Source organism: Columba livia, chromosome 6 (genome assembly GCF_036013475.1).
Source record: "Columba livia isolate bColLiv1 breed racing homer chromosome 6, bColLiv1.pat.W.v2, whole genome shotgun sequence".
In the NCBI taxonomy this organism is placed as follows: domain Eukaryota; kingdom Metazoa; phylum Chordata; class Aves; order Columbiformes; family Columbidae; genus Columba; species Columba livia.
The window spans coordinates 34,094,249-34,121,448 of NC_088607.1; the positions used below are offsets into that span (position 1 = coordinate 34,094,249).

The following is a 27,200-nucleotide window of genomic DNA, read 5'->3' on the forward strand; positions in this document are numbered from 1 at the left end:
TCAACTTTCCAATGAGATCAATATGGGTCAATGACATCCAACCATCAAGCTGTGGTCTACACACAGTTCTGAAAAGTACTATGGTATCTTCTACTTTTCCAGCCTTTTGAAAATACTTGTCATGTCTTTTTCTCAGTGAGATTATAAACTCCTAGAGCTCAGATTAACCTTTTCTGTAAAGTGTTCACTGTCACTTCTCTGGCCAATTATTTGTGCATTGAAGACCTACACAGAATTTCTATTATAATTTAAAATTATCATAAGAAGTGTTGAAGATTGATAAATCTAGAACCATGTTAACCCAGAACACTCACCATTCAGTGGTCCTAAATGCAGAGAGCCAGCCACTTTCGCCTAAAACAGCATTTCATTCTCTGTTTCATGATCCTGATCTATGAAGAGCCACCAAGCCTAATACTTAATGCCTAGCTGAACAGAGTATTAAGCCAGAGACTTCAAGATCAAGCATTATACTCGACCTTTTGAATTTTGTTCCAATCCATACCTCAGAAATTGATTTTTCTCTTATTCAGTACACCCAAATAGTTTTATTAAACTGAAAGATGACGCGACCTCCCAACAAGGAAAGGCCATCAGAACCTGTTCTGCAGTCTGTGTTATATAAAAGCCTTAATCAGCAGCCACTGAGCATCTGAGAATATCAAACACATCCACCTCAGTTATTATATGACAATCATACTAGCAGCGTTGTTCAGAAGAAATTATGTACAGAATATTAAATTATAAAATTTTTGGACTTGATTAAATGTCTGGCAGCAGAACACACAGCTGGATCTGGACTTCATCAACTACGACTTTTGCAGTTCATCACAGCAAGTATGTCAGAAAGTTTCCTAATCTAAATGCATTCAAGGACTCCAGTACATGAAGTTACTCCCTATCAGATGACAGCTTCCCCCAATTACACTTTTAACCTTAAAAAAATGAGGTAGCCATGTTACTGTTACTATTAGTCCCAATCAGCTTGTAAATGCTTTCTCCTGTAGAGGCGGGAAGGCCCAAAGGAGAAAGGTGATGCCAAGGGTGGACAACAGACAAAATGAGCTTTTATACCACCTGGACCCTGGCAATGGTCTAATAAATGGAAAGTTCTCCTATTAAAATAGCAGAGATCATGTGGGCATATGTAAAAGAAAAAAGATTAGGGAGTCCCTTGAGCTTCTAAGGAAGTGTGTGAGCAGCCTTGTGTCGGTGTCACCACCTGAAAACAGGGGCTTGGCTAAAGATAACCAGACTTTTATTTTCTGCAATCTGTCCCTCATCCCATACCTGCTCTTTTTTTTTTTTTTTTCTTTTCTACAAACTCTTGCTTTCCTGTTCTAATATCTAAGAAGGCTCCAAACCTGTTCAACACCTTCTCCACAGACCCCTCCTGCCCGGTGCCTACTCCAGAGTCATCACAATTCTAATCCTTGAAAGAACTTTCCCTTCAACCCCAAATCCCGTCTGACAGAGTCCGTTCTATCCCTTCGGCCCTAAACCTCCTCAGTTTCTCATTTGCAAGAACTGGGCTTTTTCATTAAAGCTGATTACAATTAAAGCAATTATGACCTCTTTGTGCTAAAGGAGAGTATTATGTATTTATATTTGTGTTTTTATCATCAGAGGTCTTGTTCTTCCTTGCTTCCCAAAACTCCTTCAGATCCAGTGGTCTCCTTTCTTTTTCTCCTGCTATACCACGCTGTCATCTCAACCCTTCCTGCCCTCACAGTTTCTAGATTTGTCTTCTTCTACTCTAATCCTGCAATGACTATAATCCAACACTCCATTTACGCTACCTGCTCTCCTTCAATCTCTCTTTCAGTAGCGCTCTTTGAGCCCACCATATGCCTGTTCTTTACCTCAATTAAGCAAATTAAGGCATGGGGAAGAACAGGAGTGAAAGAGCAACTTTCAAAAACTCCACCCAAGACAGCAATTATCAAAAAAAAGGTCTTTCCTGATGAAAGCATAGGGACAAGAAAATGCTTTGGAACTAAGTGGAAGTAATTTTCACCAGTATCCATCCAAGCTCAATAGTGAATACACCCCTTTGTCTGAAGAAGGAAAGAAGACACAGGAAGGAAGACACAGGAAGGAAGGAATAGGAAGGAAAAATAGGAAAGAAAAAATAGGAAGGAAAAAAGAAAAAATAGAGAAAAAAAAAGAAAAAAAGTAACTTTTTTTGTTGTTGTTGTTGTTTTTTTTTCTTTAAATAAAATTAATCCTAGGAAATCTGAGCTAGGTTAGCCTGGTAGAAAAGTGTGTGGACTTTTTCAAGCACCCCAACCATAGAAAAATAATTAACAGAAATTTAAAAAGTGCAGTTTAACAAATGTTTGATCTCAATGAATCACCAGTAGAAGGAGGAGGGAAAAAAAAAAACACCACCAACCACACACCACAAAACAAATCCCACACACCATGAAATATATTGCATGGCAACACTGAAGTGGTGGGAGTTTTATCTGGCAGAGAAGAAATAAGGGAAGTAGTATTAGCCATTCTGTACCTTAAATCACAGCTGTTCATTTTTTTAAAATTATTATTATTCCCCATTCAAAACATGCTTGCTGATTATAAAGCTCTGGAAGAGTCCAGATATGAAAACAGGCATATAATAACATACACTTCTTCTCAGTTTAACCTGCTATTGCCTTTTTTAATAAAGTTATGGCAATTACACAAAAATTCTTTGGCCATAGACACTCAGATTTAATCTACAGAGGACATAATACCAGCACAGATAAAACTAAGCCTTCTTTGGACTGGACCAGGGGAAATATTCAACATTTTCCCCATGTAGTGAATACCACTTGCCCTCTCCTCACTCCATCAGTACTGTTCAGATCAACCCCGCAATGGAGAGCCCTAATCTTCCCCTAACCCCACCTACCTCCACCTAGCTTCTGAAATAATGAAATGTCTGCAAACTGTTCATAAATGGTGAAATGCCCCCGCAGGGAGAGCAGCAATTTTCCTCGCCCCAACTCCACTACCACTCTGCTTCTGAGCACCTTCTTTAACAGAAGAATCTGGAACTTTGATCCTCAGAATAACCTTGTATTGGGCACATCCATCCTGGGCGAAGGCATGACAGCCCAAGAAAATCCCAACCTCTATAAAATATTTTATTGAAAATAATTGCGAGGAGTCCTTATGCTCCCACAGAATCAATGGGATGGCTGCAGAAGCCTTTACCTACATAAAAGACAAGTGTCTGTCAGTGTCACACACAAAAAGACAGGCAAAACTGGTCCAAAATTAGACCATATTGTTAAAGTGATAAAGGCTGTGCTTTGTGGGGGGTTGTATGTGTACAGAGCTTTGGGACACAAAAGTGATCATCTGGACAGCAAAATAAGATACTGCCTTATGGGAAGAAAGCTGAAAACATACCTTCACCTCAGGAGATGGAAACCTGCACAGTCAGCAGCCAACCAGAAAATCAGGTGGATTCATTTGTTTGGTTTTAGTGGATGAAATTATAATAGTAGGGTTCCTTGTGGTTAGAAGAGGTTTGTATCCATTAATAAAACTGACACCTTTTATCTAGCTGCTGTAATTACTTGCTGAGCTTCAAGCATATTTTTATTTTCATTTGCATTTTCTGAGCAAGAAATGGATCCCAAAGAGGCCGCAAGAATGCTTAAGAACAACCTTCCTAGAAATCTGGAATTCACATTTTTTTTTCTCTGGCCTGCAAAACTCAAGAGGTTAAAAGTTATAAATTAAAAATAGAAATTTCCTTAACAGCCTCTTATTCATTTCTTATTAAGTATACTATTGAACTGAAAGAATAATTCTATACCATAGACTGAGATAAAGCCATTAAATATGGCAGTAAATATAATACTTTGCTTTGGTTTATGTAACAATCCCTATTTGGTTCAACTGAAACAAGAGGTCTGAGTCACAGGAATACATTGCAGAGAAAAGCGCACTGAATTTTGATGAATGTTAAATTATCGTGAAAAACGCTTTATGTTAACTTTTTGAACTCTGATGCATGTTTCTGTAACAACAGTAACAATTCCTTTCCAGCTCTGTGCATAAGAGCTTTGCAGTTTTGAACAGCTCAGGAATAGAAGTGAACTCTAAAGTCCCACAAGACTGTTTATCCATACAGTGTCTGAGCCAATTGAAGAAATGCTGTGAGCACAGACTGACTGACTGTCTGCAGAAGCATTTGTTATTGTTTCAGCTATGATTAAATGGGAATGACAAGTATCTTGATAAAAGGATTATCATATTTCCTTTGTAATCTTTTTCCAGAGCAATAACATTTTGCAACAGCCTTCAGGAAAATCAAAACACATCCCTTGTCTGCTGTAGCAAAGTTCCTATACATAAATATCAAATGGATGTTTATTTACTTCTTTGTGCATTAGAAAGTGATTCAATTTAGATTTCTATATTGATTAAAGGGAGAAGTGGGGAGAAATAAAACACCTCACCTCACATCACAGCAGAACGCCACCATCAGCAAGCTCTGATGAACCCATAGGCTGACACCTTACAAACTGGCACCAATACACTTGGACGCACACACCGACTCACCAAAACTACTCACTTCAATGCCATGTGGATGAATACGCAAGACTTATTTAACTGTAGATCTAAGAAGGAGCTGGGACGGGTGAAACACGACATCCTATATTCTCATCCTGCTTAGCAGAAATGACCCTTGCAAACGAGACTTTTAACCAGGCCCTGAGGGACTTTTCACAAGGTGGTGAGAATCTGATTATCTCAGTCTCCTTCCCCGTAGAATACTAATCCTGAATAACTGGACACAAGCACCCCTTTAGAATGTCAAATAAGCTATCTCCTTCAGTTCAAAGTTAATTAAGATGCAAATTGAAGACACAATGTTACAGCAGAGCTGCCTAACCCTAAATGAAGACATTCAGCAGTATGAAGGACAGCTGCCTATAACAGAAGAACATTTTTCATGCCAGTATGTTTAGACTAACTCGTATATACCTCTTTGGTAACCAGAGCCAAGCAAATTTTCACTCTGTGGTGTTTACATGGCTCTCACCTTATGAAGGTAGTCTCCGTTTAACAGACAGATTCACACTGAATTTTCTTCACACGAAATAATGATCTTTCTTGAAGTAAAGACAACGGGAGGCCAGTACAGCTGACTGATGAATGCCAAAATCTGTTCCATTAAATAAAGCTAATGACAAAACTCGGGAGAGGGAGCAGCACTTTATAGTGAGCTCCCAATTACTAACTGTGTTTCAAACTCATCAACAACTCCTATAGATTATCTTAAGACTCCAAGATAACAGAATATTTCCATTTTGGATTTTATCAGTCTTCTACAAACATCACCTACAGCACACACAAGCATGTCTAACACATGCTCACATATAAGAGTTATTAATGCTGAAATTAAATATGCATTAATGGAATAATAGTATAAAATATGATAGATGAATCATCTTGGATATCAGAAGTAAAACTATATAGTGACTTTACACAAAATATTTACAGCTGACCCTGGTTTTGATCATATAGAGTACAAATTAGAAACAAATAGAGACAGCCATTAATTCCACAGGGAAGAGAAATCAGATAAACATACTCCCCATAATTGTTATATTAAATAATGAAAGTAATCACTAAGTTCCTAATAATGACCTCTGACAGACATATCCAAAATATGGATACTGCTGTTCTGACATACACATTCACACCTACTTGCTGATATACCTATTCACTAGCACTCCTGGCAAGTGTTTAAGTAGTATATTACTCCCTATGATGATGAGTAAAACTCTCCATGATTTTAAAATTCTTTTTTGCTTGAGAACATGAGAAACTCCGTAATGATTTCATAAATAGTTTCATCTGTGGTTGCCACCTTTCCTGAATGGCAAAAATGGAAAGAATGGGAACTGAAACAAAGATTCCTTTTCTGCTGCTCACTGCTTTTGCATTGAACCGTGGCAAGTAAAATAAGCTGCTACTGACACACGAGACACTTCCAGCCAGCTCCGACAAGAAGCAGCATACGGTACCAAGCAAACTGTGCAGACAGCGAAAGACAAATCCTAGCGAAGGGTGGCAGAGGCTGCGAACTTGTAAAGGATTTACTCTTTTTGAAATATATTCTAGGCACAGCGGGACATACGGGATTTCATACATTTTTGCTGCAAGCGGCCTAAAGTAAAAAATGCCAGGTAAGTGGCAATGTAAGCAAAGAATACAAATGTAGAACACTTTGAAATAAAAGGACATAGAATAGCCATCAAGTACACTTTGAAATAAAAGGACATAAAATAGCCATCAAGTACTTCCAGTAGCTGTGAAAAAGAATAGCAACAGAAGAAAGGTCACTGGCATATCTATTAAATTATATGCTGAACATTCAAGAGGTTAATTTTGCCAGACTTGAAGGGATTAGCAACTCCTCCCCATATCTTTTAGATGTAACTCTTTGTATTAGCTCATGATATGACATGGGATTAAATATTCAAAAGGAGAGAGAGAAAAATATACCAACAGAGAGTCCTCCCTCTCTGTGAAATTCTGCAAATGAACCACATTCATTATGTGATAATTAATACTGTCATCTGCTAAGACATTTGACTGCAAAAAAACTGCGACAAGGAGTGGGAATTCTCTCTTTCTCAATGTCCCTGATCTATTATAACTTAGAACAACCTTTTTAAATAGAAGATCCAAGTTGGAAGCTTATCAGTACTATGTTAATTGCTACCACATAGTGGCTAATGACAGAAGCAGGCTAACACAGTCCTCACTAAAGGTACAATAACCAGCACAAGCGGATTTGGACTTCATACACAGACACAAACAACCTGAGTAGAAACCGTTACTGGAAACCTTTTTTTAAATCGAGCTTTGGACAAAACTTAGTTTTATCAAAATTAAGGAGCTTTACAAAATCTAGTCTTGCAGCTGAACTGCTAGAGAGCCTAACACACTCAGTTCTGTGTTCTGTTTCTGTACAAAATGGTGGAATGTAAAACCCCGGTCTTTACGTGAAGACATGAACTACCAACTTCTTTAAAATGTTCATCTTTTGATCAGCAAGTATCTGATACCGAATTCCAAACACCATGGTATCTATGTAAGAAGCAAATACATTCAAGGACATTTATAGTTTTCTTTTTGGAGATTCTCTCATATAGTGGTGTTCTAATACAATTCCAAGACTTTTATCCATTTAAAGATAACTCTATTCTAACAGCCTATTTCTACTTCACTTTGAAACACACAGAGAAGAACATTGAAATTGCTATGTCAGATAAGACCACTGGATCTCTTCCAGCTTTCTGCCTCAGAGTAGCAAGCACTAGGTATTTTAAAGGAACCCACAAAGATCTTCATAGGTGACAGCTCTTATTCAATAACATGGCCATACAGTACCTTCTTTTTTCCTAACACCCATTAGTTACTTTCTGGCTTTACACTGGCCCATCAGACTTTTATGTCTTAGCTTTTACTACCCTATGTGAATTCTTTATGCATGCGAACAGCACCAAGGCACACCACCTTAGAAGGAATCCTACAGAGATTGTGTTGTGGGCTTCAATTATCATAGTATAAACCAAACTATACAGCCAGAAATTATGCATACTGATGAAGTTAAATAAAAAAATAAAATTCAAAGGTATCTTTAGCTTCCTCTGAAAAGTTCTTCTTTTCTACGTTTCCTATGAATTGCAAACCAAACAACATTTTGACATCACTGTATTTATGATTCTCCTGTGTATTAGGTTTGTACACAGTTATCTAAAGACTAGGGTCTATTTTAGTCTTACACTGGTAGCATAAAAGTACATTCCTTTCCTAGGAGCTACAGTCTTACAAAGGAACACGGGAAACTGCTTAACGCACAGTAGCAGAAATCCCCACAGGAAGTATCTTTCTTGTGTTCATTACATTGGTATGTGTCTATTCATCTTCTGGATTTCAATCCAGTCAATTTGTCCAAATGACAAATAAATGATGACACAAACATATGCTGCAAGATCAAACCAGCAAGTCACATGATTCTCCTGTTGCCCAGACAGAAGATTTTTCTGTCATGTATCTATGAGGTACCTTATAAGAACCAGTGGATGGAGATGCGCCTGCTCCCTGCATGTCTAGAGGCAAAGCGTTTGGCTTTGAAACCCAGTTCATGTTTATAAATCCTTACTATTTTCTCCTAACTCCTGTTACCACTTAGGGACATGGAAATGGAGCTGTTAACTCTCAGGTTGAGCTCTCCTGTGTCTCCACTACAACGGCTGCCCAGAGTCTTGACTCTATTATCAACTGGCAGCATTTTTTGGTGTCTAACCTTTTCTGTATGTAACCGAGCTGTAAGAGAGAAAGGTGGTTTTAAGCTTCTTATCTGCTTAGGGGATACAGAATACTGGATAGAAGGATTTACAAAATGCAAAAACTACAACATGCCTATCCCACTGTTGTTGCAAGAAAGAGAAGAAAGGGGGAAAACTTCAATTCTTCTCTTCATGTCGGCTTCCTCTCTTCCTCCCTGGGCCTGCAGCACTCTTCAACATTTTAGTCAATCAGAAATTAACATTTTACAGATATTTATTGTTTCACACTGTGACACAGCAGGCAAATGCCATGTATAACATTTGAGCCTTTTTGAGTTGGTTTTGTTGTTTGTTTGCTGCCCTGTCCACTGGATAGAACACACTTAGTTTTAATAAGCAGTGGAGTATACTGTCACAGGAACCAAAATAAGTCTGCAGTAACCAAGCTTTTTGTTTTGAAATTAATTATATGGGAGTCTGCTGCACTTTTGTAAATCACTTAAATAAGCCGGGGTTTGGTTGTATGTTTGTTTCAGTTTGGTTTTTTATTTAATCACATTTAATTTAAGACCATTTTCTTGGGTAGACATGGCCTGAAAAGATGAGCTAATAAGTCATTTAAATCACATATGGTTTCTTCAGAGCTCTGTTTCCCAGACACACCAATGGGAAAAGAAGAAGGACAGCAAGTACAGAATGGAATAGCCCATACATACCTGCAACAATTCATCTCTTGTATATTTTTACTTAAACCAGAAAGTTCTAGTCCATCATTACTGGACATGGACAAGTGACCTGTGTGACTAAGTAGAAGCAAATTATAGGCTGATTAACAAACCAAGACTGTCAGTATAATTAAGATTCCAAGCTTTCTCAGGAACATCAGCTACCAAATCTGGAATATCTAAAAACTTCTGCAGCTTGCTTAATTGAAAAATACTTGATTGAATTATTAAAAGCTACAAAAATCTGAAACATTTTGACGAAAATGAGAACACACATTTTTTTCAGGAAAATGCCAGAAAACAGAACTATGCTGAATCCAGGGAGGGAAGTGACTAAGCATGCAACTGTAACCATTTGGAATAAATAATTTTTATGCTAGTCACAGTGAGAATGAACATAATTATACGTTTCTTAATTTTGTTCATGTTTTCCTCCTTCAGTTGCAAATCTGCTCAACTGTCACGTTTAGTTTTCTCTTCAAAATGTTACTAATGCTGTATAGTAACACATCACTCTTTGGATTTGAAATCACAATCTCAGAATACCACACTTGAGTCCAAGCATGACTCCTAATAGAGGTAAGACAGAATGCTTTGTTCTCTGTAGAGATTCTCGTGCATACGCAAGTGCAAGTAGAAAGTGGAAATTATTTTACAATATTTCAACAGGTCAAATGAAATCAAGGTATTCTGCACTCTTTAATTGCCTACACCCGTATGGCTGTTCGCACTGAAAAGCAGTAGGACTAGGAAGAGTACAGGAATAATTGTCTGATCTACTAATCTAGGTCTGATCCTAAGAAATGCTCTATATACATATCTTTTGTTTCAATTAGCTGAAAAATGACAGCTTCCAGTCACAATTTCTATATGGAAAATTAAAGGTAATATTCAGCAGATATTTAAACAGTTTTCAAAATGGTACTGTTGTAACCTCAGAGGAGGTCCTACAGTGAACAGAAGTTGACAAGCTTATTAACAAAAGATTCGAGATAATTTTGCATTTTAAAAAGAAGCTTGTTTTCCTATGTTTGGCAACTATGTTGTCCTCACATGGAATTTTGCTATTTGGTCATTCTAGCTCAAAAACTTCATCAAAATAAATGACACCTATAGCAAGTAATAAAATTACAACAGATATGGAATAACTTGGTGGAAAACACTGTAAAAATTGAAATATTACTGACACTAGTACCACCTCATTTGTTCTCAGTGAAATGTTACCATTCCTGTTCTCCTCAATAACATGGGAAATGCTCAGAGCTCCCTCCTTATCCTCTGGCCAGAACTGGACACTGTCAGGATTATTCCCTGTCTCCCCCCAACAAAGTGTCTTTCTGTTAGAAAACATTTATTTGTCTAAATCTTCTATTGAAACACATCCATGTAAAGGAAAACTTCATTGGGGGTTGTCTCCAGTTTTCCAATTCATCCTTCAAAGAAGAAAAAGTATTTATGTGTATGCATTTGCTCCACCTACCCATAGTTAAATAGCTCATCACACTAGTTCCAGGCAGACTATCAAATAGAGCCAGTTCCTTACCTTTGCCATCTACTGTAGTCAGCCAGCGATGCATGTGCAAGTTGCTATAGTGTGACAGAAGTCAGATACTCCTAGGAGAACAAATCATACTTCACAGGAAAAGCACACTTCATGGTGACACAGAAGGCCTTCTGAATACTTAAAGCTACATAAACCTTATGCATGCTGCCTGGGCAATAAGACAATAAACACTCTTCCAGCAATGGCATGCTGGCCCATAGAAGAGCTACAACAAGCCTGGGATTGTTCTAACTTATCTCCTTGGCATTTTCACAGAGACTACAGGCAGAATCACAAGCAGAGGCCAGTAAGATTACCTTTCATTTTGCACCTACACATCTCCAGGACTCTTATGGTGTGTACCTTTCATGCTCTGCAGGTTGGAGCTAGCATTAGGTGCAAGATGTAATTAATTTATTTTCTTTCCGTGATGATAATTCACCTTCTGCTGCTTCTACTCATACTCCCCCCCATCACCAAGATGTTGGAGGACAAGCCTGAATGAATCAACACTAAATCCTCTGAAACAGAAGCAGCACCTACCAGTTTCAGAGTAAGTAAAATAATAGCTTTGCATCTCATGTAGTCGTGTCCCCAGAGGATGAGACCAAAGCACAGATTGCTTGCCTTCAAACAGCTCCAAAGCCATAAGACAAAAAGTCAACCAGGGAACAGCTGAGTGTTCAAGACAGGAGTTATGACAGCACCTAGAAAATCCAGCCACTGGATGCCATGAACAAAGCTTGTAGGCTTGTATGCAGCATGATCTACGCCGGGACAGCTGAGAGGCCTGTCACGTATCCACAATGCACACATTTAAACAAAACTGTACAGCTGGAAAAGCTTCGTTATTCAACAGTGCATAACTGTGCATGAGGAAAGCAATAGCCTGTGCTGCCCTATGAGGCACAGCACCGAGGAGATCCTCTGGGTATACGCAAACTGACAGATGCGTCCCTCATGTCCTGTACAAGCAATAGGATGTTACGGAGGTTACTGACTCCTAGAAAGGGGGCATGACTCCCATTCAGCTTTGGATGTTACTTCGGCTTATCACAGAATTGTAAAATGGGATCCTCTCACCCTCACAGAGACCAAAGGAGGCCTTGCAGAGCTAACTGTTCCTAGCAGGAGAGCAAGGGGATGTTTTAATTTATCAGCCTCCCCGACCTGTCACTTACCACCGTGGTCCTTTAGGTGAGGACTGACAAACTGCCGGGCTAACACCCTCCCTACTCTCAGTCCTCTTCCCCTGTTTCTTCAGAGCATTTTCTGTTGCCTCAGTTTCCCTTGCCTACATGTTCCTGGAACTGCCTTTCCCACCCTTCCCTTTCCTGATGTCTGTCTTTGGCAAATCCTACATCCTGAATTTCCCTCTGCCTTCCCACGCTCTGATATTTACACTGGGATTTATACTCCCCCGGCTCTAATCTGATCCTCATCGAACAGCAGGTTCCTTTAATCACTGGCTGAAAAATTGCAAACACATTTTATTAGACTTATCTACTCTCAATGATACAGTGATAGCACACTACAGTACCATTTAGAACAAGCTACTATTGCTAACCCAGCTGACTCCTAGTTTCTTTATGGTGAAATAAAGTCAAGGGAAAGACATACTTTGTCACTTCATAAACCCAAAAAGAACACAGTACAGCAGTTGTTAACTACGGTTCCCCAAAGGGACATGCGATTACACACATAAAGGCACTCCTAGGCCCAGGAGCTCTAGCTGTGAACAGAAAAATGCTGTATCCAGAAGCCTAAATTCTGAGGTTTGTGCATTAAGAATATAATGTACTGTAGCTAAAAACGATCATAGTGCTCTTCTGAATTGATTTCTTGTAGGAATAACAGAAATGGAAACTTAAAATATATATATATATATATTTATAACACCACCGTTAAGTATGAACTGCATTTTTAAAGAGCAAACATGAAATGTCCTGAGGAAGGCTGATGGGAAGCAAGTGACAGAACCAGGGAAGGCTTTTGACTGCTGATTTACATGGAACCCCACTAGCACCTGGTAACTGCTGCTGCTTTATGCTTTGGGAAGTTTACATCTCTTCTACGCACTCCTCATCCCCATTCTACTGGAGCCTGAGAATTCTGTCATCCCCTCTTTTCAAATATACTTTTAGCTAACAGAGGTACCTGGTCATTAGAGGTGCCTTCTCATAACCCTGAAAAATGCAAGATTTGCTGTTTCCCCTTTCCTCTGCAAAATGTTTCAGTTCCAGACCAGCTCTGTGCAGGCTTCTCACAGTGGATGTCATCTTCTCATTTACCCTTCACTACTCTGGCTGCATTTCATGTTAAGCTTTCCATAGGGAAGTTGCAGCTATGTACACAGACCACAGCTAGAATGAATGGAAAAATAAAAAATACTAGAATTTAACTACACAAGCAAAACTGAAATCAAACATAAAATTAAATGAAATCAAATTACTGCAAAATCAGATGGTAGTGAAATCCATCTAGAACAATTTTCAGGCAGAAAACCTATTGAAAGTTTAGGACCAAGAGAAAAATCTGAGCCATCACTACCTTGGGATAGTGCACCATTTCCAAACAACTTTGAATTTAATTTGTTTGTTGTGCTGATGAAGAAAACCATGTGTTCATCACAGACTCCACCCAACACATCACTTTTCATCTGTATGAATGTTAAGACATATTTAGCAACACATTTATCAATGTATTTTCTGATGCATGCCATTTCCCCCTCAGAAAAACAAATCACAGAGACATATAACTCAAAATGAATAAGCTTTCCAGGTTCTGTGGCATCTCGATATATGTCTACAGCTGATATTCCAAAATAGACTGTCTCTGAGAGCACATAAATAAATGAAATATTTATCTTAAGAGTATGCCTTTGTAGCATTGCATGAAATTCTGACTTGATAGGCAGAAGAGAAGGAATACCATTGTTTCTGAACACTGATGTTCAGGCAGCGTGAAGTCATTGAGACTTGTGCTCCTTGCAGTTGTCCCTCCCTGGCCCAGGACAGGAGGCAGAACTGCCCGGCAACGGCGCAGAGCTGAGCCCAAGATGCCCTGGACTCCCACAACTGCCCTGCGGAACAAACACGCACGGACCCACCAAGCCTCCAACAAACTCCTACATTTTAGGCACTCAGGAGTTGTGGTAGTTCTACTGAAAACTACCTGATCCGTAACAGTAGCTAACCAGTTTAGCCTCGAGTTCTTTTTTCCTGGTTACATGAGTTAAATGGTAAAGCAACAGGGTTGCACAGGTATATAAGGTGTAGTTGATACAAGGCAAAGGTTAAACCGCTTACAAAAGGTATCTTCTTATCTAAAATGTGGCTTTAACTGAATTCTCTATTTCTCATAGTTTAGAATATGGCCAGACTGGCCTGAAACTTCATATGAAATGTTTCATACTGGGAGCAGCTTTATTTCCACAATTTGAAAAGAACTCATCCAGCTGTATGAAGATATAGAAATGTAATTTTTAAAAAACTGTTTATCAGACACTGGCACTTTTCCTGCTTGTGTAATTCAAAAAGGATCTCAGTAAAGAAAATTGAATTTGGCAGTCCATTAACATAGATTTGATGCTCTCTCTGTTCATCTCTTGATGTCTCACCCCTTTCAGAAAAATGAAAATAACTCATGGTCAAAGAGTGGCTGTTCCCTCTTATTTGTCCAGCATATTGGCAATTATTAAAACCCTGGAAAAGCTGCTAAAGCTTTGCTGACTCATCGTGGCAGAGAAGTTACTGGTTAACTCCACAACGAAGATGGAGGAGAGGGAGAAGACAAAAGAGGAAAAGCCAGAGAACAGGCAATGTTTGGGGAGAAGGCTCAGTCTGAGCCAGGATACTAAGTAGCATCAGCTCTTCAGGACAAAGAATTTGGATGATATCTGAAGCTTTACACGCTGTGTTTGAACCAGGTGAAAGTTCAAACCTAATTTCATGCCATCTAAGTTTAAGAACCTGACTGAGCCATTTCAGTACAGAGTTTACTTGTCACAGGCATCCTCTACTGTCAACAGAGGAAGAGCGGCAGTTCCAAGAGACAAATTGGCTTTCTGAAGGTCTCAATTGTCTTCTGAAGCTGCCAATCCGGCCCCATTGAATTCAAGGAGACCCCAAGTCAGCGATTGGAAAACCTCTAGCAGGCACAGCAGCCCTAGCGTGTGACACTGGTGCAGCACAGCAGCTCCCCAGACAGTCACAGTGGCCAGTGCAGGCTGCAGTTTGTTGCTGGCTCCTCAAGCCTACAGATCAGATTTAAGAGCCAGAAACAAGCTGTAGTAGAGTATGAGAGACAGTGACAATGACAGAGATTAATGGAGGAATTAACCCTTTCCCTCTCCACAAGTCTGACCCAGAAGGGAGAATTTTCAAGGATATGCCTTGATGCAGGTATATATTTCTGACTTCTGACATGAAAGATGTTCACTGTTGCTAGCCAGAAGCAACTGGGCTCCTAATTTAGGCACTACAGATAGGTGCATTAATACTAGTGGGATTACTCTATGCCTGAAGTCATTCACAGACTAAGTACTAGGCAATGTTGGCATTTTAATATGTGGAAAAATTCAGGTTTCATCTCATTTTAAGTTCTTCTACGCTCACAGCAGTGAAAAATAAGGGAAAAGTCAAAGCACATTATTCCAAGAGGTAAGGATTCTGCCTCAGAAAGGAAAAGCAGTTCTCAGAGCTGTCTGGTTGCATCTGAGGGACTGTAATCTGTACCCGCTTCTAACGAGCGGCTCTACCCTGTTCCTGCAGGACAAAGAGCCATGATTTTACACATACCCACCACTACCTCTGATCACATATTTCCTGGTGAAGGAAGCCTGCCAGCGTGGTGCATTTACTGTGATGCCACCTTACCTTTGCTCTCCTCTGATAAAAAGATGTGTCCTTTCTCTATAGCACTCAGGAAGGAACGGAAGAGTAAGGAAAGCGAAAAAGGCTCTTTATGTGATATATAAGGACAGCCCAGCGTCATACATCTAAAAATCTCTCTATATTGTACCTTCACAGAAAATCCTGCTCATTTCAAATGTTACAATAAATACAATTCACCTGATTAAGGTACTCCACCAAGCTGCTTATTCTGTATATTGTAAGGGTTACAGAAGCCTGTGTTTGAAGTGTCAGTGTTGTGGCACGAAGTGACAGCAACTTGGGAAATAAATGAGCACAATACTCTTGCCTAACCTCCTGGCACCATGCCTTTTAACAGAGAAGAAAAAAGCAAAAAGGCAAAATGTCAGCTCCAAAACATTTTTCATGTTGTAAAATATAGTGTCCCCACTGAACGCTTGATAAGAGACACACTGAGGGGGCTGATACTTCACTAAAAAATAGTGAGTTATTGCAAAAAGGTCATGTGAACGCTTGTCTAATGCAGTAAGAAACAAAACCCCTTAAGACTGAAAATTTGTATCTATGTTCTACAGTGTCACATTAGCCCTTCAGACAGAAGTCTCAGCAGCACACACAGCGCTATTAAGTTCAAGGATGCAAAACAGCTTTTACAAACAGCAAAAGAGACTAAGAGGATTTGGCTATTTCAGCACACCTCACTAGTTCACATCGAACCTGACCGTTCCGCTTCTCTTAGTCACTCAGAAGAATCACTCTTTTCCCAGCAGAGCTTACTCATTTGCAAGATAAAAGGAAGACATTTCTGCACATGCCCATAATATTCTTCACCACTGGGGGCAGCTTTACATAAGACTGCGCTCGCCGAAACCAAAGCAACAGTGGGACGGAGCTTTCAGAATGACAGTATGCAGAAGTGAGCAGAGCTTGTTCATTTACAGGCTGCTTCTACCTTCGATGCTACAAAGCAGCTTCCTGGCCGGATCGGGTGCTAAGTGAGGGAACTGCTGTGCTATGGAATACAGATGTGTGAATTCAGATAGCTAAACGGTGCTTGGAGGAATCTAACATGCTGTCCTATAAAGAGAAATTTTAAAAGCCAGGTTCTTAACTATAAAGATGCAAAAAGGTAATATCCATGAAGATCCTATTACCTAGGAAGAATTTGACATTTTGCTGCGAATGCTGTGTTGGGATTGATTTATTCTTGGAATGTTCTGCGTGGCTGGCAAAGAATAATGTTCCTAAATCGGTCCATCTCCCAAGGGGTCCAATTTTTCTTCCTGGGTGTCAGCGAGCCCTGACTCACTACAGTGCAGCTGACAGGGGCTGCCATGCTTGTGGCACACTAAGCAAAAAACAAAAGACCTAAGGACGACCTTTGAACAACACAAAGGATGGGTATGTTTTTCATGTTATTTTTTTAATGTATAGTTCATAGCCACTGCATAGCCTGTGTTTTAATTACTCCATAGACTTACCTTGATGTGATTTGTTATTACAGTTAAATTGCTCAGGGATTACATCTTTTACCCAATTGTTTTTCAGTATTTATATAAAGGCTTTCTTTTAAAAAAATCTGAGTAAAGAAAACAATGTGAAAAGTAGTTGAGTTGAGCTAAGGATTTTTAAATGATTGTTGAAATAAAAGATTTTAGCATGATTGAAAGAAATGACTGATGTGTGGGGGGATAACTTTTCTAAGTTGTTTTTATTTCCAGGTTTCAATGTAATTAGGCTACTGAGCGGATCAGCTGTAGCTCTGGTAATAGCCCCTACTGTATTACTGACAATGCTTTCTTCTGCTGAACGAGGATGCCCTAAGGGCTGTAGGTGTGAAGGCAAAATGGTATATTGTGAATCTCAGAAATTGCAGGAGATTCCCTCAAGTATATCTGCTGGTTGTTTAGGTTTGTCCCTTCGATATAACAGCCTCCAAAAACTAAAATACAATCAATTTAAAGGTCTTAATCAACTCACCTGGCTCTATTTAGACCATAACCACATCAGCAATATTGACGAAAATGCTTTCAATGGAATACGCAGACTAAAAGAGTTGATCTTGAGTTCCAACAGAATCTCCTATTTTCTTAATAATACCTTCAGACCCGTGACAAATCTTCGGAATTTGGATCTGTCATACAATCAGCTGCAGTCTCTGGGATCTGAACAGTTCAGGGGCTTAAGGAAGCTGCTGAGTTTACATTTGCGGTCCAATTCCCTAAGAACCATCCCTGTTCGAATATTTCAAGATTGCAGGAACCTTGAACTGTTGGACCTGGGTTATAATCGCATCCGGAGTTTAGCAAGGAATGTCTTTGCAGGCATGATCAGACTGAAAGAGCTTCATCTGGAGCACAATCAATTTTCTAAGCTCAACTTGGCACTTTTTCCAAGGCTAGTCAGCCTTCAAAACCTCTATTTACAGTGGAATAAAATCAGTGTGATAGGACAAACTATGTCCTGGACCTGGAGCTCATTACAAAGACTTGATTTATCTGGCAATGAAATAGAAGCTTTCAGCGGACCTAGTGTTTTTCAGTGTGTGCCCAATTTACAGCGCCTCAACCTGGATTCAAACAAGCTTACATTTATTGGTCAAGAAATTTTGGATTCTTGGATATCCCTCAATGACATCAGCCTTGCTGGGAATATATGGGAATGCAGCAGAAACATTTGCTCTCTGGTAAACTGGCTTAAAAGTTTTAAAGGGCTGAGGGAAAATACAATTATTTGTGCCAGCCCCAAAGAGCTGCAAGGGGTGAACGTTATCGATGCAGTGAAAAACTACAGCATCTGTGGCAAAAGTACCACAGAAAGGTTTGAATTAGCACGAGCTCTCCCAAAGCCAACGTTTAAACCAAAACTCACCAGGCCTAAACATGACAGCAAGCCCCCTCTGCCCCCAACTATTGGAGCCACCGAATCGAGCTCCCAAGCCGAGCACGACACAGAACACATCTCCTTCCATAAAATCATAGCAGGCAGCGTGGCCCTTTTCTTGTCTGTGCTTGTGATCCTGCTGGTAATCTATGTGTCATGGAAGCGTTACCCAGCCAGTATGAAGCAGCTGCAGCAGCGCTCTCTCATGCGAAGGCACAGGAAAAAGAAACGGCAGTCACTGAAGCAAATGACTCCAAGCACACAGGAATTTTATGTAGATTACAAACCCACCAACACTGAAACCAGCGAGATGCTGCTGAATGGAACAGGACCCTGCACGTATAACAAATCAGGCTCCAGGGAATGCGAGGTATGAACCATTGTGATAAAAGAGCTTTTAAAAGCTGGGAAATAGTGGTGCTTTATTGAACTCTAGGGACTATAAAGGGAACGTTTTTCTCACTTTTCTGGCACAGCTCTTCCATGTCACTTTCTTGTACATTCATAATACTGGTCATTTTACTCTCATACATAATCAACTCATTGAAATTTAAATACCACAATCAATGTGAAGCCTGAGCTCTGGTTTAATACAATACCTATTGTACAAACCCCTTCTCCTGATTTCATTAAAGTCTCTCTTGTTTTTAAATAGAAAACTTCTTTCATAAGCAATCCACTGCACCTGCAGCGACTGTGCCTCTGTTTAGAGAAAAAAATTACAACAGTTAAGAAACAAAAATCTAAATCTGACTCAGCTTCCCTCTCTCCCTGTTCCCCCCCACCCCCATCTTGCTCTGAAACTCAGTCTTTGAACCAAGAACAAACTAAATACCCAGGCACCATGTGTATTTTGAGTTGGCTGAGGACAGAGATGGGGCAGGAGCAGCTCAGAAAGAATGCCTGATTTCTGCCCAACACAAGATAGAATAAAAAGCCAGTGGGAAGTTAAAGCACTGTCTTAGGACATAAGGTATCACTTCAAAAGCAAAGCAGAAGGAAACACAGGCTTAATAAAAATTTAAGAACAAAACTGTACAAAGGGATTTATGTACTGCATTACAATATAGTGTTTCTAGCGCTGATAACTATTAATTGAAACCTGTTTCTGTGACTTCATATAAAAGGTGCCAGTGTTTATCCCTTACATCCAGTTGCCTTTCAGAAAGTAATCAAAAGGCATTCATTAAATGAGGAGCAGAAATTCCTGATTGATGCAATTAGAGGAACTCGAATGTGCAGCAGCAAAAGCAAGACCACTTCCTGCACACATTTGTTTCAGTGCTCATTAGAAATTCTCTTTTCAAGACTGTCAAAGGCATTAACGTAGCTGAGGAAACCATTAAATCTGTCATGTTCTTCTAGTTCTTTTTATTTGCTGGGCTGAGCTTGTTAGGGTTTTGTGATGTGTTTTGCACACTGTCCCTCTAATAAGTAAATAAAGCTTCATTACTTACAAGGCCAAACAGTGCATATTTTAGAGACACTACGACTGCAAAGAGCTTTCAGAGGAAATTGGTTATTCACTGATCTGAGAAGAGTGCATCCAAAAATTCTTAAAGAAATCAGCGACAAAGTATTTTTATCTCTTAGCCAAACCCTAATGACATTACAAGAATTCAGAGCTATTCATGTTTAATGTGTAGTCATTCACTAGTGGTTCTGGAGAAAACAGATTTCTAATCCAGCTACTCCTGCCCTCCCTCTTCCAAAGTCATGTATTTTTGTTGGTTGCAGAAGAATATAACATCCCCCATATTTCCAAATAAATCATACCTCCTATTTTGATTATCAGGAAGGGGGGGGATGTGTGGGGGTGTGGTGGTTCACTCTTGAAATAATACAGCAGCATCTATATAGAACCAAGTCAGTAATTTAATTATCTCTATTTTACAACTTGATTTGGCTTAGTAAACTGCATGTCTTCAGTCACTTGGCAAGGAATGTTTCTACAAAGCAGTTTCACTGCAGCAGATTAGAAAAAGCAAAACCTTAGCAGAATGCTCTCCTGAATTTTTACTGCAAAAAACCTAATCACAGCCCATCACCTTGAAATATGCTAGATACAATAAACATAAAGCTAGAAAGCATCTCTTAAAAAGAACTAATACACTTGAAGGGCTTGTGGGTTTTTTCACATAATGAAAACAGTCTCATTTTCAAGGACTGTAGTGAGGAAATATCTGAGAGCAGAAGCCTGAGACTATACTGAACTCTGGCACAGGGACCCCATTTTACTGAGTACAAAGAGGATCCCACACAATTAATGCAAGTGCTGGAGACGCTTTAGCAGCACTGAGCAGGCTGTGACTTTTAACCTGATTTGCACCTTGAAAGTTGCTATTTGAAAGTCAACACACATTGAATTACCTTAGCCATTAGGGATTCGGTTTTCCACCAGCAGGTCTTGGTTAGCTCTGTACTGAAAGATTACAGTGTGCTGTAAACTTCATGTTAAGAACCATCTCAGTACTTCTACAGGCTTTAATGTCTGCAGTGGTCAATAATATAAGGCACAGCCAAAACAAGAAAGATTTGGCCCAAAATATACATATGTTCATATATACATATACACACATGTGTATGAGCATATATAAATATATGCATATATATTCACATATGTGTAAAAATATGAGAAAATTTTGCTATTTAGTTTTGGGAGTGTTAACTACAATTACAAAATAATGTCATACTATTAGTTTAGTATTTTTGATACCTGAAAATATTCAATACATCTTCTAAAACTTCTTAATGGGCTGTGATTGAGCTGTATATAAATGAGTTTGACTTTATGTTTCCTTTATGCTTCTAAAATGTCTTGTTCTAACCAGAACAATACTCAGAAAGAAGCACTCTGTAACTACCTACAGAAAGCAATACCTATAAAATTATCACTGCTTCCCTTTGAAAAATATTTAATTATGGGTGTGGGAAAAAAAAATAAGGCCAGTATGTCTTTAATCATAGATGGATGACAAAAATAATAATGAAAATCCAGCATGTTTATATTCAAGCACAGACGTGCTCAGATCAACTAATTCATTTATTGCCTGGAAAACTACGAATCCACTTTTCATGAATTTCCAAAGATATACCAAAGACAGATGAATGTGTAAGTGCTGCTGTCGTCATTGGCAATGAAACCACTGGCTCATTACACTAAACAAGATGCCAAGTGCAACTTTTTGAACCTTCTTGCACAGCCCGAGGCCTGTGAGCCGAGCTGTTAAATCCCACTCTAGTGGCAATGGCTTAGGAAATGTTTTAAACCAGTTCCAAAACATGTTAACACACATTACAAAACTCACGCTTTCTTCTGTGCAAAGACTACATGAGCTAAACTAAACTTAGTCTTACCACTGTCAAACACTCTAGCAGTGGCTTGGTTTGGGTGGCTAGGCCACTGGAGTCACAAATTCTAATAATCCTGTAGGAAATGACCTGGTCTTAGCTGAGCAGCTTTCAGTCCCAGCTGCCCCTTTCCTGCATACAAATGAAGTGCTAAAGCCTCAAATATTCCAGAGGAGACATTTCTCCTTTGCTTCTCTCCAGTTTAAGCAGCAAGTGTCTAGAGTTCTTATCCCACTTTGCCTTGGATTTGGGATATTTTGGTGCCAGTCTCTCACAAAACAGCTAAGATCTTGCTGGGGTGATGCTGAGGAATCCTCAGAGGATGAACGACAGCTATGATGGCTCCTACAAACCCCTAAGCCTTCATACAAGTATTTTAGGCACCAGCTTGAGGATGGAGATGTGACTGAATGCCTCTCATGACCTGGCTGTCTGTTAATGGATCTGAGGCAGTCTACATATTCCAAGTTTATGAGAGCAACAATGCATATTGAAGGTGCCTGGGGTTTGTTTTGTTGCTGTTTGTCGTTGTTTTTATTTAAAAAATCACCATTTCTTTTCTGAAGTCATATATGGTGTTCTGAGACTACCACTAAATCACCAAGGCTTTTCAAGCCGCAGACAAAGTGTGGTACTCTTCCATGCCCATTTTCATTGGTTTTGCTGCCTTTCTTGCAGTCTACATTTATTTTAAAAATGTTGATACAAATATTAGGTGGAATCACTGAACAAGGCTTTCATTTTATCATAGCACCCCAAAATTCTTAACATAAGTCAAAACTTCCTCTTCTGGCCCCTGTACAAATGTCTTCTAACAATCTATTACATTAAATGTTTATGAGGGACATTGAGAAGACAGACAGAAGATGGTAAATAAACATGACAGATTTGAGGCAATTTGCTCAAGATGACACACCAGTTGAGTACTGGGTATATAATCCAGTCTCCTCAGACATCCTCCTGGCCAGTGGAAAACTTGAGCTCCCAAATAAATGACTCAGCTCCTGGAATATTCAAGCAGTATTTCAGAATAATAAACCACACAAAATGCACATCTTTGGGAAAGGAAAATAGCTAACGTGCTAAGCAAATTCAAGGAGACTGGTAATGTCCATTCACTGTGTTGAGGTTACCTCCAGCAATTGCAGAGTAAGAGAATAACAATGAGAACAAGTGGCTTGAGTATAATGAATGCAAGCTTCTCCCCTTGGCTGGTAGGTTTTCATTACTCACTATCTGTATCCACAGTCATCACAGCTTAAGGTTTGGCAATGCTCCCTTTTTTTTTTTCCAATTACGAAGACATAGTGAACCTCGATATAAAATTCAATTGCAAAATGAACAGAAACATACAATATTCCTGCAAACACAATTAGACATTTTCAGTTTGCTGCAAGCTAACGGGCTTTGCTGTCACACACGCGACTCTACATAAATATTCTCTGAGATGAATTTCTGTGGAACAATAGTGACATCCAGCGGGTAGTTAGCTTAATCACAGGTATCTATTGTTTACATCAATCCACATACAGATGTGTTCGCCTTTTAACTTTGTATTCTTCTGTCTCACATTCTAGTAGCATCAAATCCTTTCACCATACTAAGTATTCTACTGTATTTTAATTTCATCTCTGTGTATAGAAGCCCTAAAGTGAATGTAATGAATAAGTGGAGAAAATAAGAGTAGGTGAATGCTAGCAAGAAATGGTCTAACCAATTTGTAAGTCGGTACTGTCAGTAAAAGGCAAGAAGTATATAATAAGCAAGGTCAGGAGCTGTAACAAATTTGTGGACATTGATTTTGGCCTTATACAACACCACAAGGTGACTTTTTAAGATACTATAAAAATAAACGCAGACTACAAACAAATTATTCAACTTCCTAACCACAAAAGATTTAAAAAAACACCAGCAGAAAAAAAAAAAAAAAGACAAGACACAAAAATAACCACAACTTTTGAGCTTGTTTTTACAATAACAGAAGGATATTATTAGACATGAAAGGAAGGGCACTCACCACCTGGGAACAAGTTAAACTACCAGCTTCATCTCAAAAACTCATGATGTACAAAAGAGTCAGGAAGCAAATGATGAAAGATCAAATTCACAAGCAATAATAAAACCTAACAACGTGGAACTCACCAGTGACACAGGAATCTGCAGCATATTGGCTGTGTTTTGCAGCAACTACTTTAGGCCTCAGAGTAACCCCATGCCAGTGTTACTGGCAGTAATTTTAAACTACAGTGAACAACATAAGTTGATGAAATCAGGATTATAGCTCTGCTGATAACAGATAGATTTCATTTCCCCTAAGAAGAACTCATTTCATTCCACATGGAATAAAACACAGTCATATTTCTAACTTTTTATGTACATAAGTGTGTTTGGAAGTCACCTATCGGTCCATGGCGAGTAACCTCGCCAGGCTTTCCCGAATGGGTTTTATCAGCAGTACAGAGGAGGATTTGACACCCTTCTCAGGGTTATGGCCAAACTATTTCTTGGCATAACAGTACATGGTACACAGTAGGGTGCCAAAGAAGTAGAAAGTGACTGTGTTCACCAGCTATGAACAGATCACCAAGGAGGTTGAAAGTAATAAAAAGGGGTTTATCCAAGACACTCTGGGATGGCTAGCTGTGACTTGATGGCCACATTCTACCTACTACAGAAATTGCAAATCTCATTTAGAACGACCACAAATATAATAAAAAGCAATAATGAAAAAAAAATGTGCAAGTACTAAGCAGTATCTCTTATTTGACTGACCCATCAGAGAAATCACACCTCCCTACAATTCTTGTCTTGCTCGTATTGTTAGACCGTCATGACCATAGAATTAACATTCCAGTGTAAGAATAAGCGTTGTTTACTGAGAAGGGACAAAAGGGCAGTTACTTCCTATGTATTAACTTAGCTTAGTGAAATTTACTGAAGTTATTACAGGAAATATTTTATATTCATAGGAAAAATCACAAGTTTAAGATTCTTCATTACTGAAATAACTAGACTCTGTAACAAAACATTTCATTCTTTACTTACCATTCCTCACTGTTTCTCACAAACTCTGCCTCACAGTCTCACTTACCAAGGAAAAACTGAATTACTGGAGATGTATGTAATCTTGAAAAAGTTCTCAAAAAAGCCCTCAAACGTGTCTTCTGAACCCCTAAAACCATTCACATACTGTGTTCTTGTGTGACTAATACATTGACTATGTGTCACAGCTTACGCTCTTGACTGAATGTTAAATTTCTATTACTTCAACATTAGCAGTAGCATTGAGATCACATAGGACATCAATTACAGTTCAACCTTGCAAGTTCTCCAAGTGTTTTGTGGCAGCACAGTCAGACTCTATTAACACATCATAAGTATGCATGAAAATAAAACATCCTAATTACTCATCTACTTCCACTTCAGAAAAGGACATAAATGCACTACAAGGTTTATCGCTTCACTGCACCATTGAGGAAATAACCTGCCCAGTTCTGTGTGCAAATCCTTTTCTTCTTCAAACTAACGAAACAATTAACCAGCTAGGTCTCTCAGGAACCTAACTGCTTAGTGCTGAAAGAAAAACAACTAAACGCCTTGAGCCTGGCAGCCACCTGCAGAAGTTGACATCATGAACTCAGCCTTTATTAGTTATTCGCACTTGAAATCCAGCCATACCTCCTACACTTGTCATGTATCATACCTGCCCTATATTCCATAGTGTGAAGTACTAATACTATGAAAACTTTGCATTTTTATGTTCACTTCTGTTTATGTGTATAATTACACTGAGAGATGGAGAACAGAAAATACTCAGGAAAAGGACCCCATGTGGCTTACAGAGCTAGGAAAAAATTAGGAAAGGTCACTTAGCTTTTCCACAAGTTAAACAACTGGTTTTAAAAGAGATAAAATCACATACTAAAGCAAAACCTGAATGTTAAATAAATAGTTATGCATTTCTTAAAAGTATTTTAAGCATCTGGTTTTGAAAAATTGCTACTGTCTGGTTCTGGGCATCTTTAAATACCAAAAAAAGAACTTCTCTAACTTTTATTTAATTCCTTCCTTAAAGAGAGGGAGAAAATATCTTCTTATAACGTAAGACACCTCCTTATGAAGCTGTGGGACTGAGCTGATATGGGAATAATCAAAATACATTTCACCTTACTATGTACAAAACATGATCTCCAATAGATGCTGGGCAGTCTAATTGCCTTTGTAATTCTTTCCTTCATTGCCCTCAAGATTTAAAGTAGCTGTAGATGAAGGAAACATGAAGACTGAACATGTGTTTTGCTAGAGTGTAGATAATAGCAATAATAATACATTAGTCGTACAACATCTGAGCCACAGATGTGGATGTATCTGAAAATACAACCGTCATAAACTGATTCCTTATTCCAAAATACTGACTTTAGAATGTATATTTTAGCATACACATTGTTTCTTCTTTGCATTTAGGAAAAAAAAATAAATATACAGAAGCATCTATTTGGCTTGTGGTAAAAGTTGTGCAAAAGATGCAAATGATAGGAGTATGGAAAAGGGAACATAGTTTACAACACACAAACTGGAGTCAATCAGAAGAACAGTTTAGGTTTCAGCTTAATTAGTGTTCTGCTCCTAAGTTTTTAATTTCCTATAGATTATCCTGTTTATTTTAAAACAGACCATAGGAAAGATTTTCAAAAACTGCAAATGGGAATGTTGAACATCCAGATCCCACCCACTTCTTGCAGTAGTTGAGCAGTCAACCTTTGTGACAGAACTTTTTCTCCTTCCCTTTCTCCCGAGAATTTGAAATTTCAACAAGACTCTTTGTAAGGTCTACACGGTGCTCCGACCAGCTTCATGGAACTAGTCTAAAAATGACCTTTCCAGAGACTTTGATAAGTTTTCTTGCAAGTGAAAGGAAGCAGTTGTACCTCAATGATGTGCAGATGCTGGCATATGTATTTTATTAACATTGGGTGGGACGCGTATCGAAAAAGGGTATAAACTAGGAAATTGCCTTCTAATCTATCATGAAAGGGACTGACTGCCACTAATTCCTGGCACAAAGTTAAAATTAACTGACCTCAGAAACACAAATACCTATGGTTCAGTTTAAATAACAGCTCCAGATTTGGGAGTCTGCTTTTTAACCACATAAGTTTAAACCCCACATTCCTCTCTAACAGCAATCATAGTAATCTCATACAGAAATATTTAGCTGAAGTTTAGGAGAGGGATCATCTTTTCCTCTTCAATGAAGAATAACACCAAATATGCACTCCATCACATCAGAGTTTTGTTAGCAGTGCACTATTGCTTGTAATATAGCATTTCATATCACAGTATTAGGCTTCCAGCCATCTGTAATATGAGTCATATCCTCAGAGCAGCACAGGCTTCATCCTGCATTGCCTTATACCACCTTCTCCTGAATCACACTGTGCTATCCCGAATACACGAGCCTTGCATGTAATAGCAATTTCCAATTAAAAAATTAATTTCATGTGATACTACAGCTGTG

General features: G+C 38.9%; 2 protein-coding genes across 10 annotated transcripts in view; one reads left to right on the forward strand and one right to left on the reverse strand.

Moving 5' to 3' along the window:
* The window catches only part of CTNNA3 (catenin alpha 3), a 460,135-nt gene that overhangs the window by 218,615 nt on the left and 214,320 nt on the right, over positions 1-27,200 (reverse strand). The window lies entirely within an intron of this gene.
* LRRTM3 (leucine rich repeat transmembrane neuronal 3) overlaps positions 16,050-27,200 on the forward strand; it is an 81,459-nt gene continuing 70,308 nt past the window's right edge. The window contains exons 1-2 of one of the 3 annotated variants that reach the window (XM_021279900.2): positions 16,050-16,849; positions 17,170-18,701. In XM_021279900.2, coding sequence (XP_021135575.1) covers positions 16,846-16,849; positions 17,170-18,701 — 1,536 coding nt within the window. In that variant the 5' untranslated portion in view covers positions 16,050-16,845. Of the gene's footprint in view, positions 16,850-16,871; positions 18,702-27,200 lie in introns of those variants that run through there. The other 2 variants (XM_005512775.3, XM_013370543.3) reach the window with 2 other exon arrangements.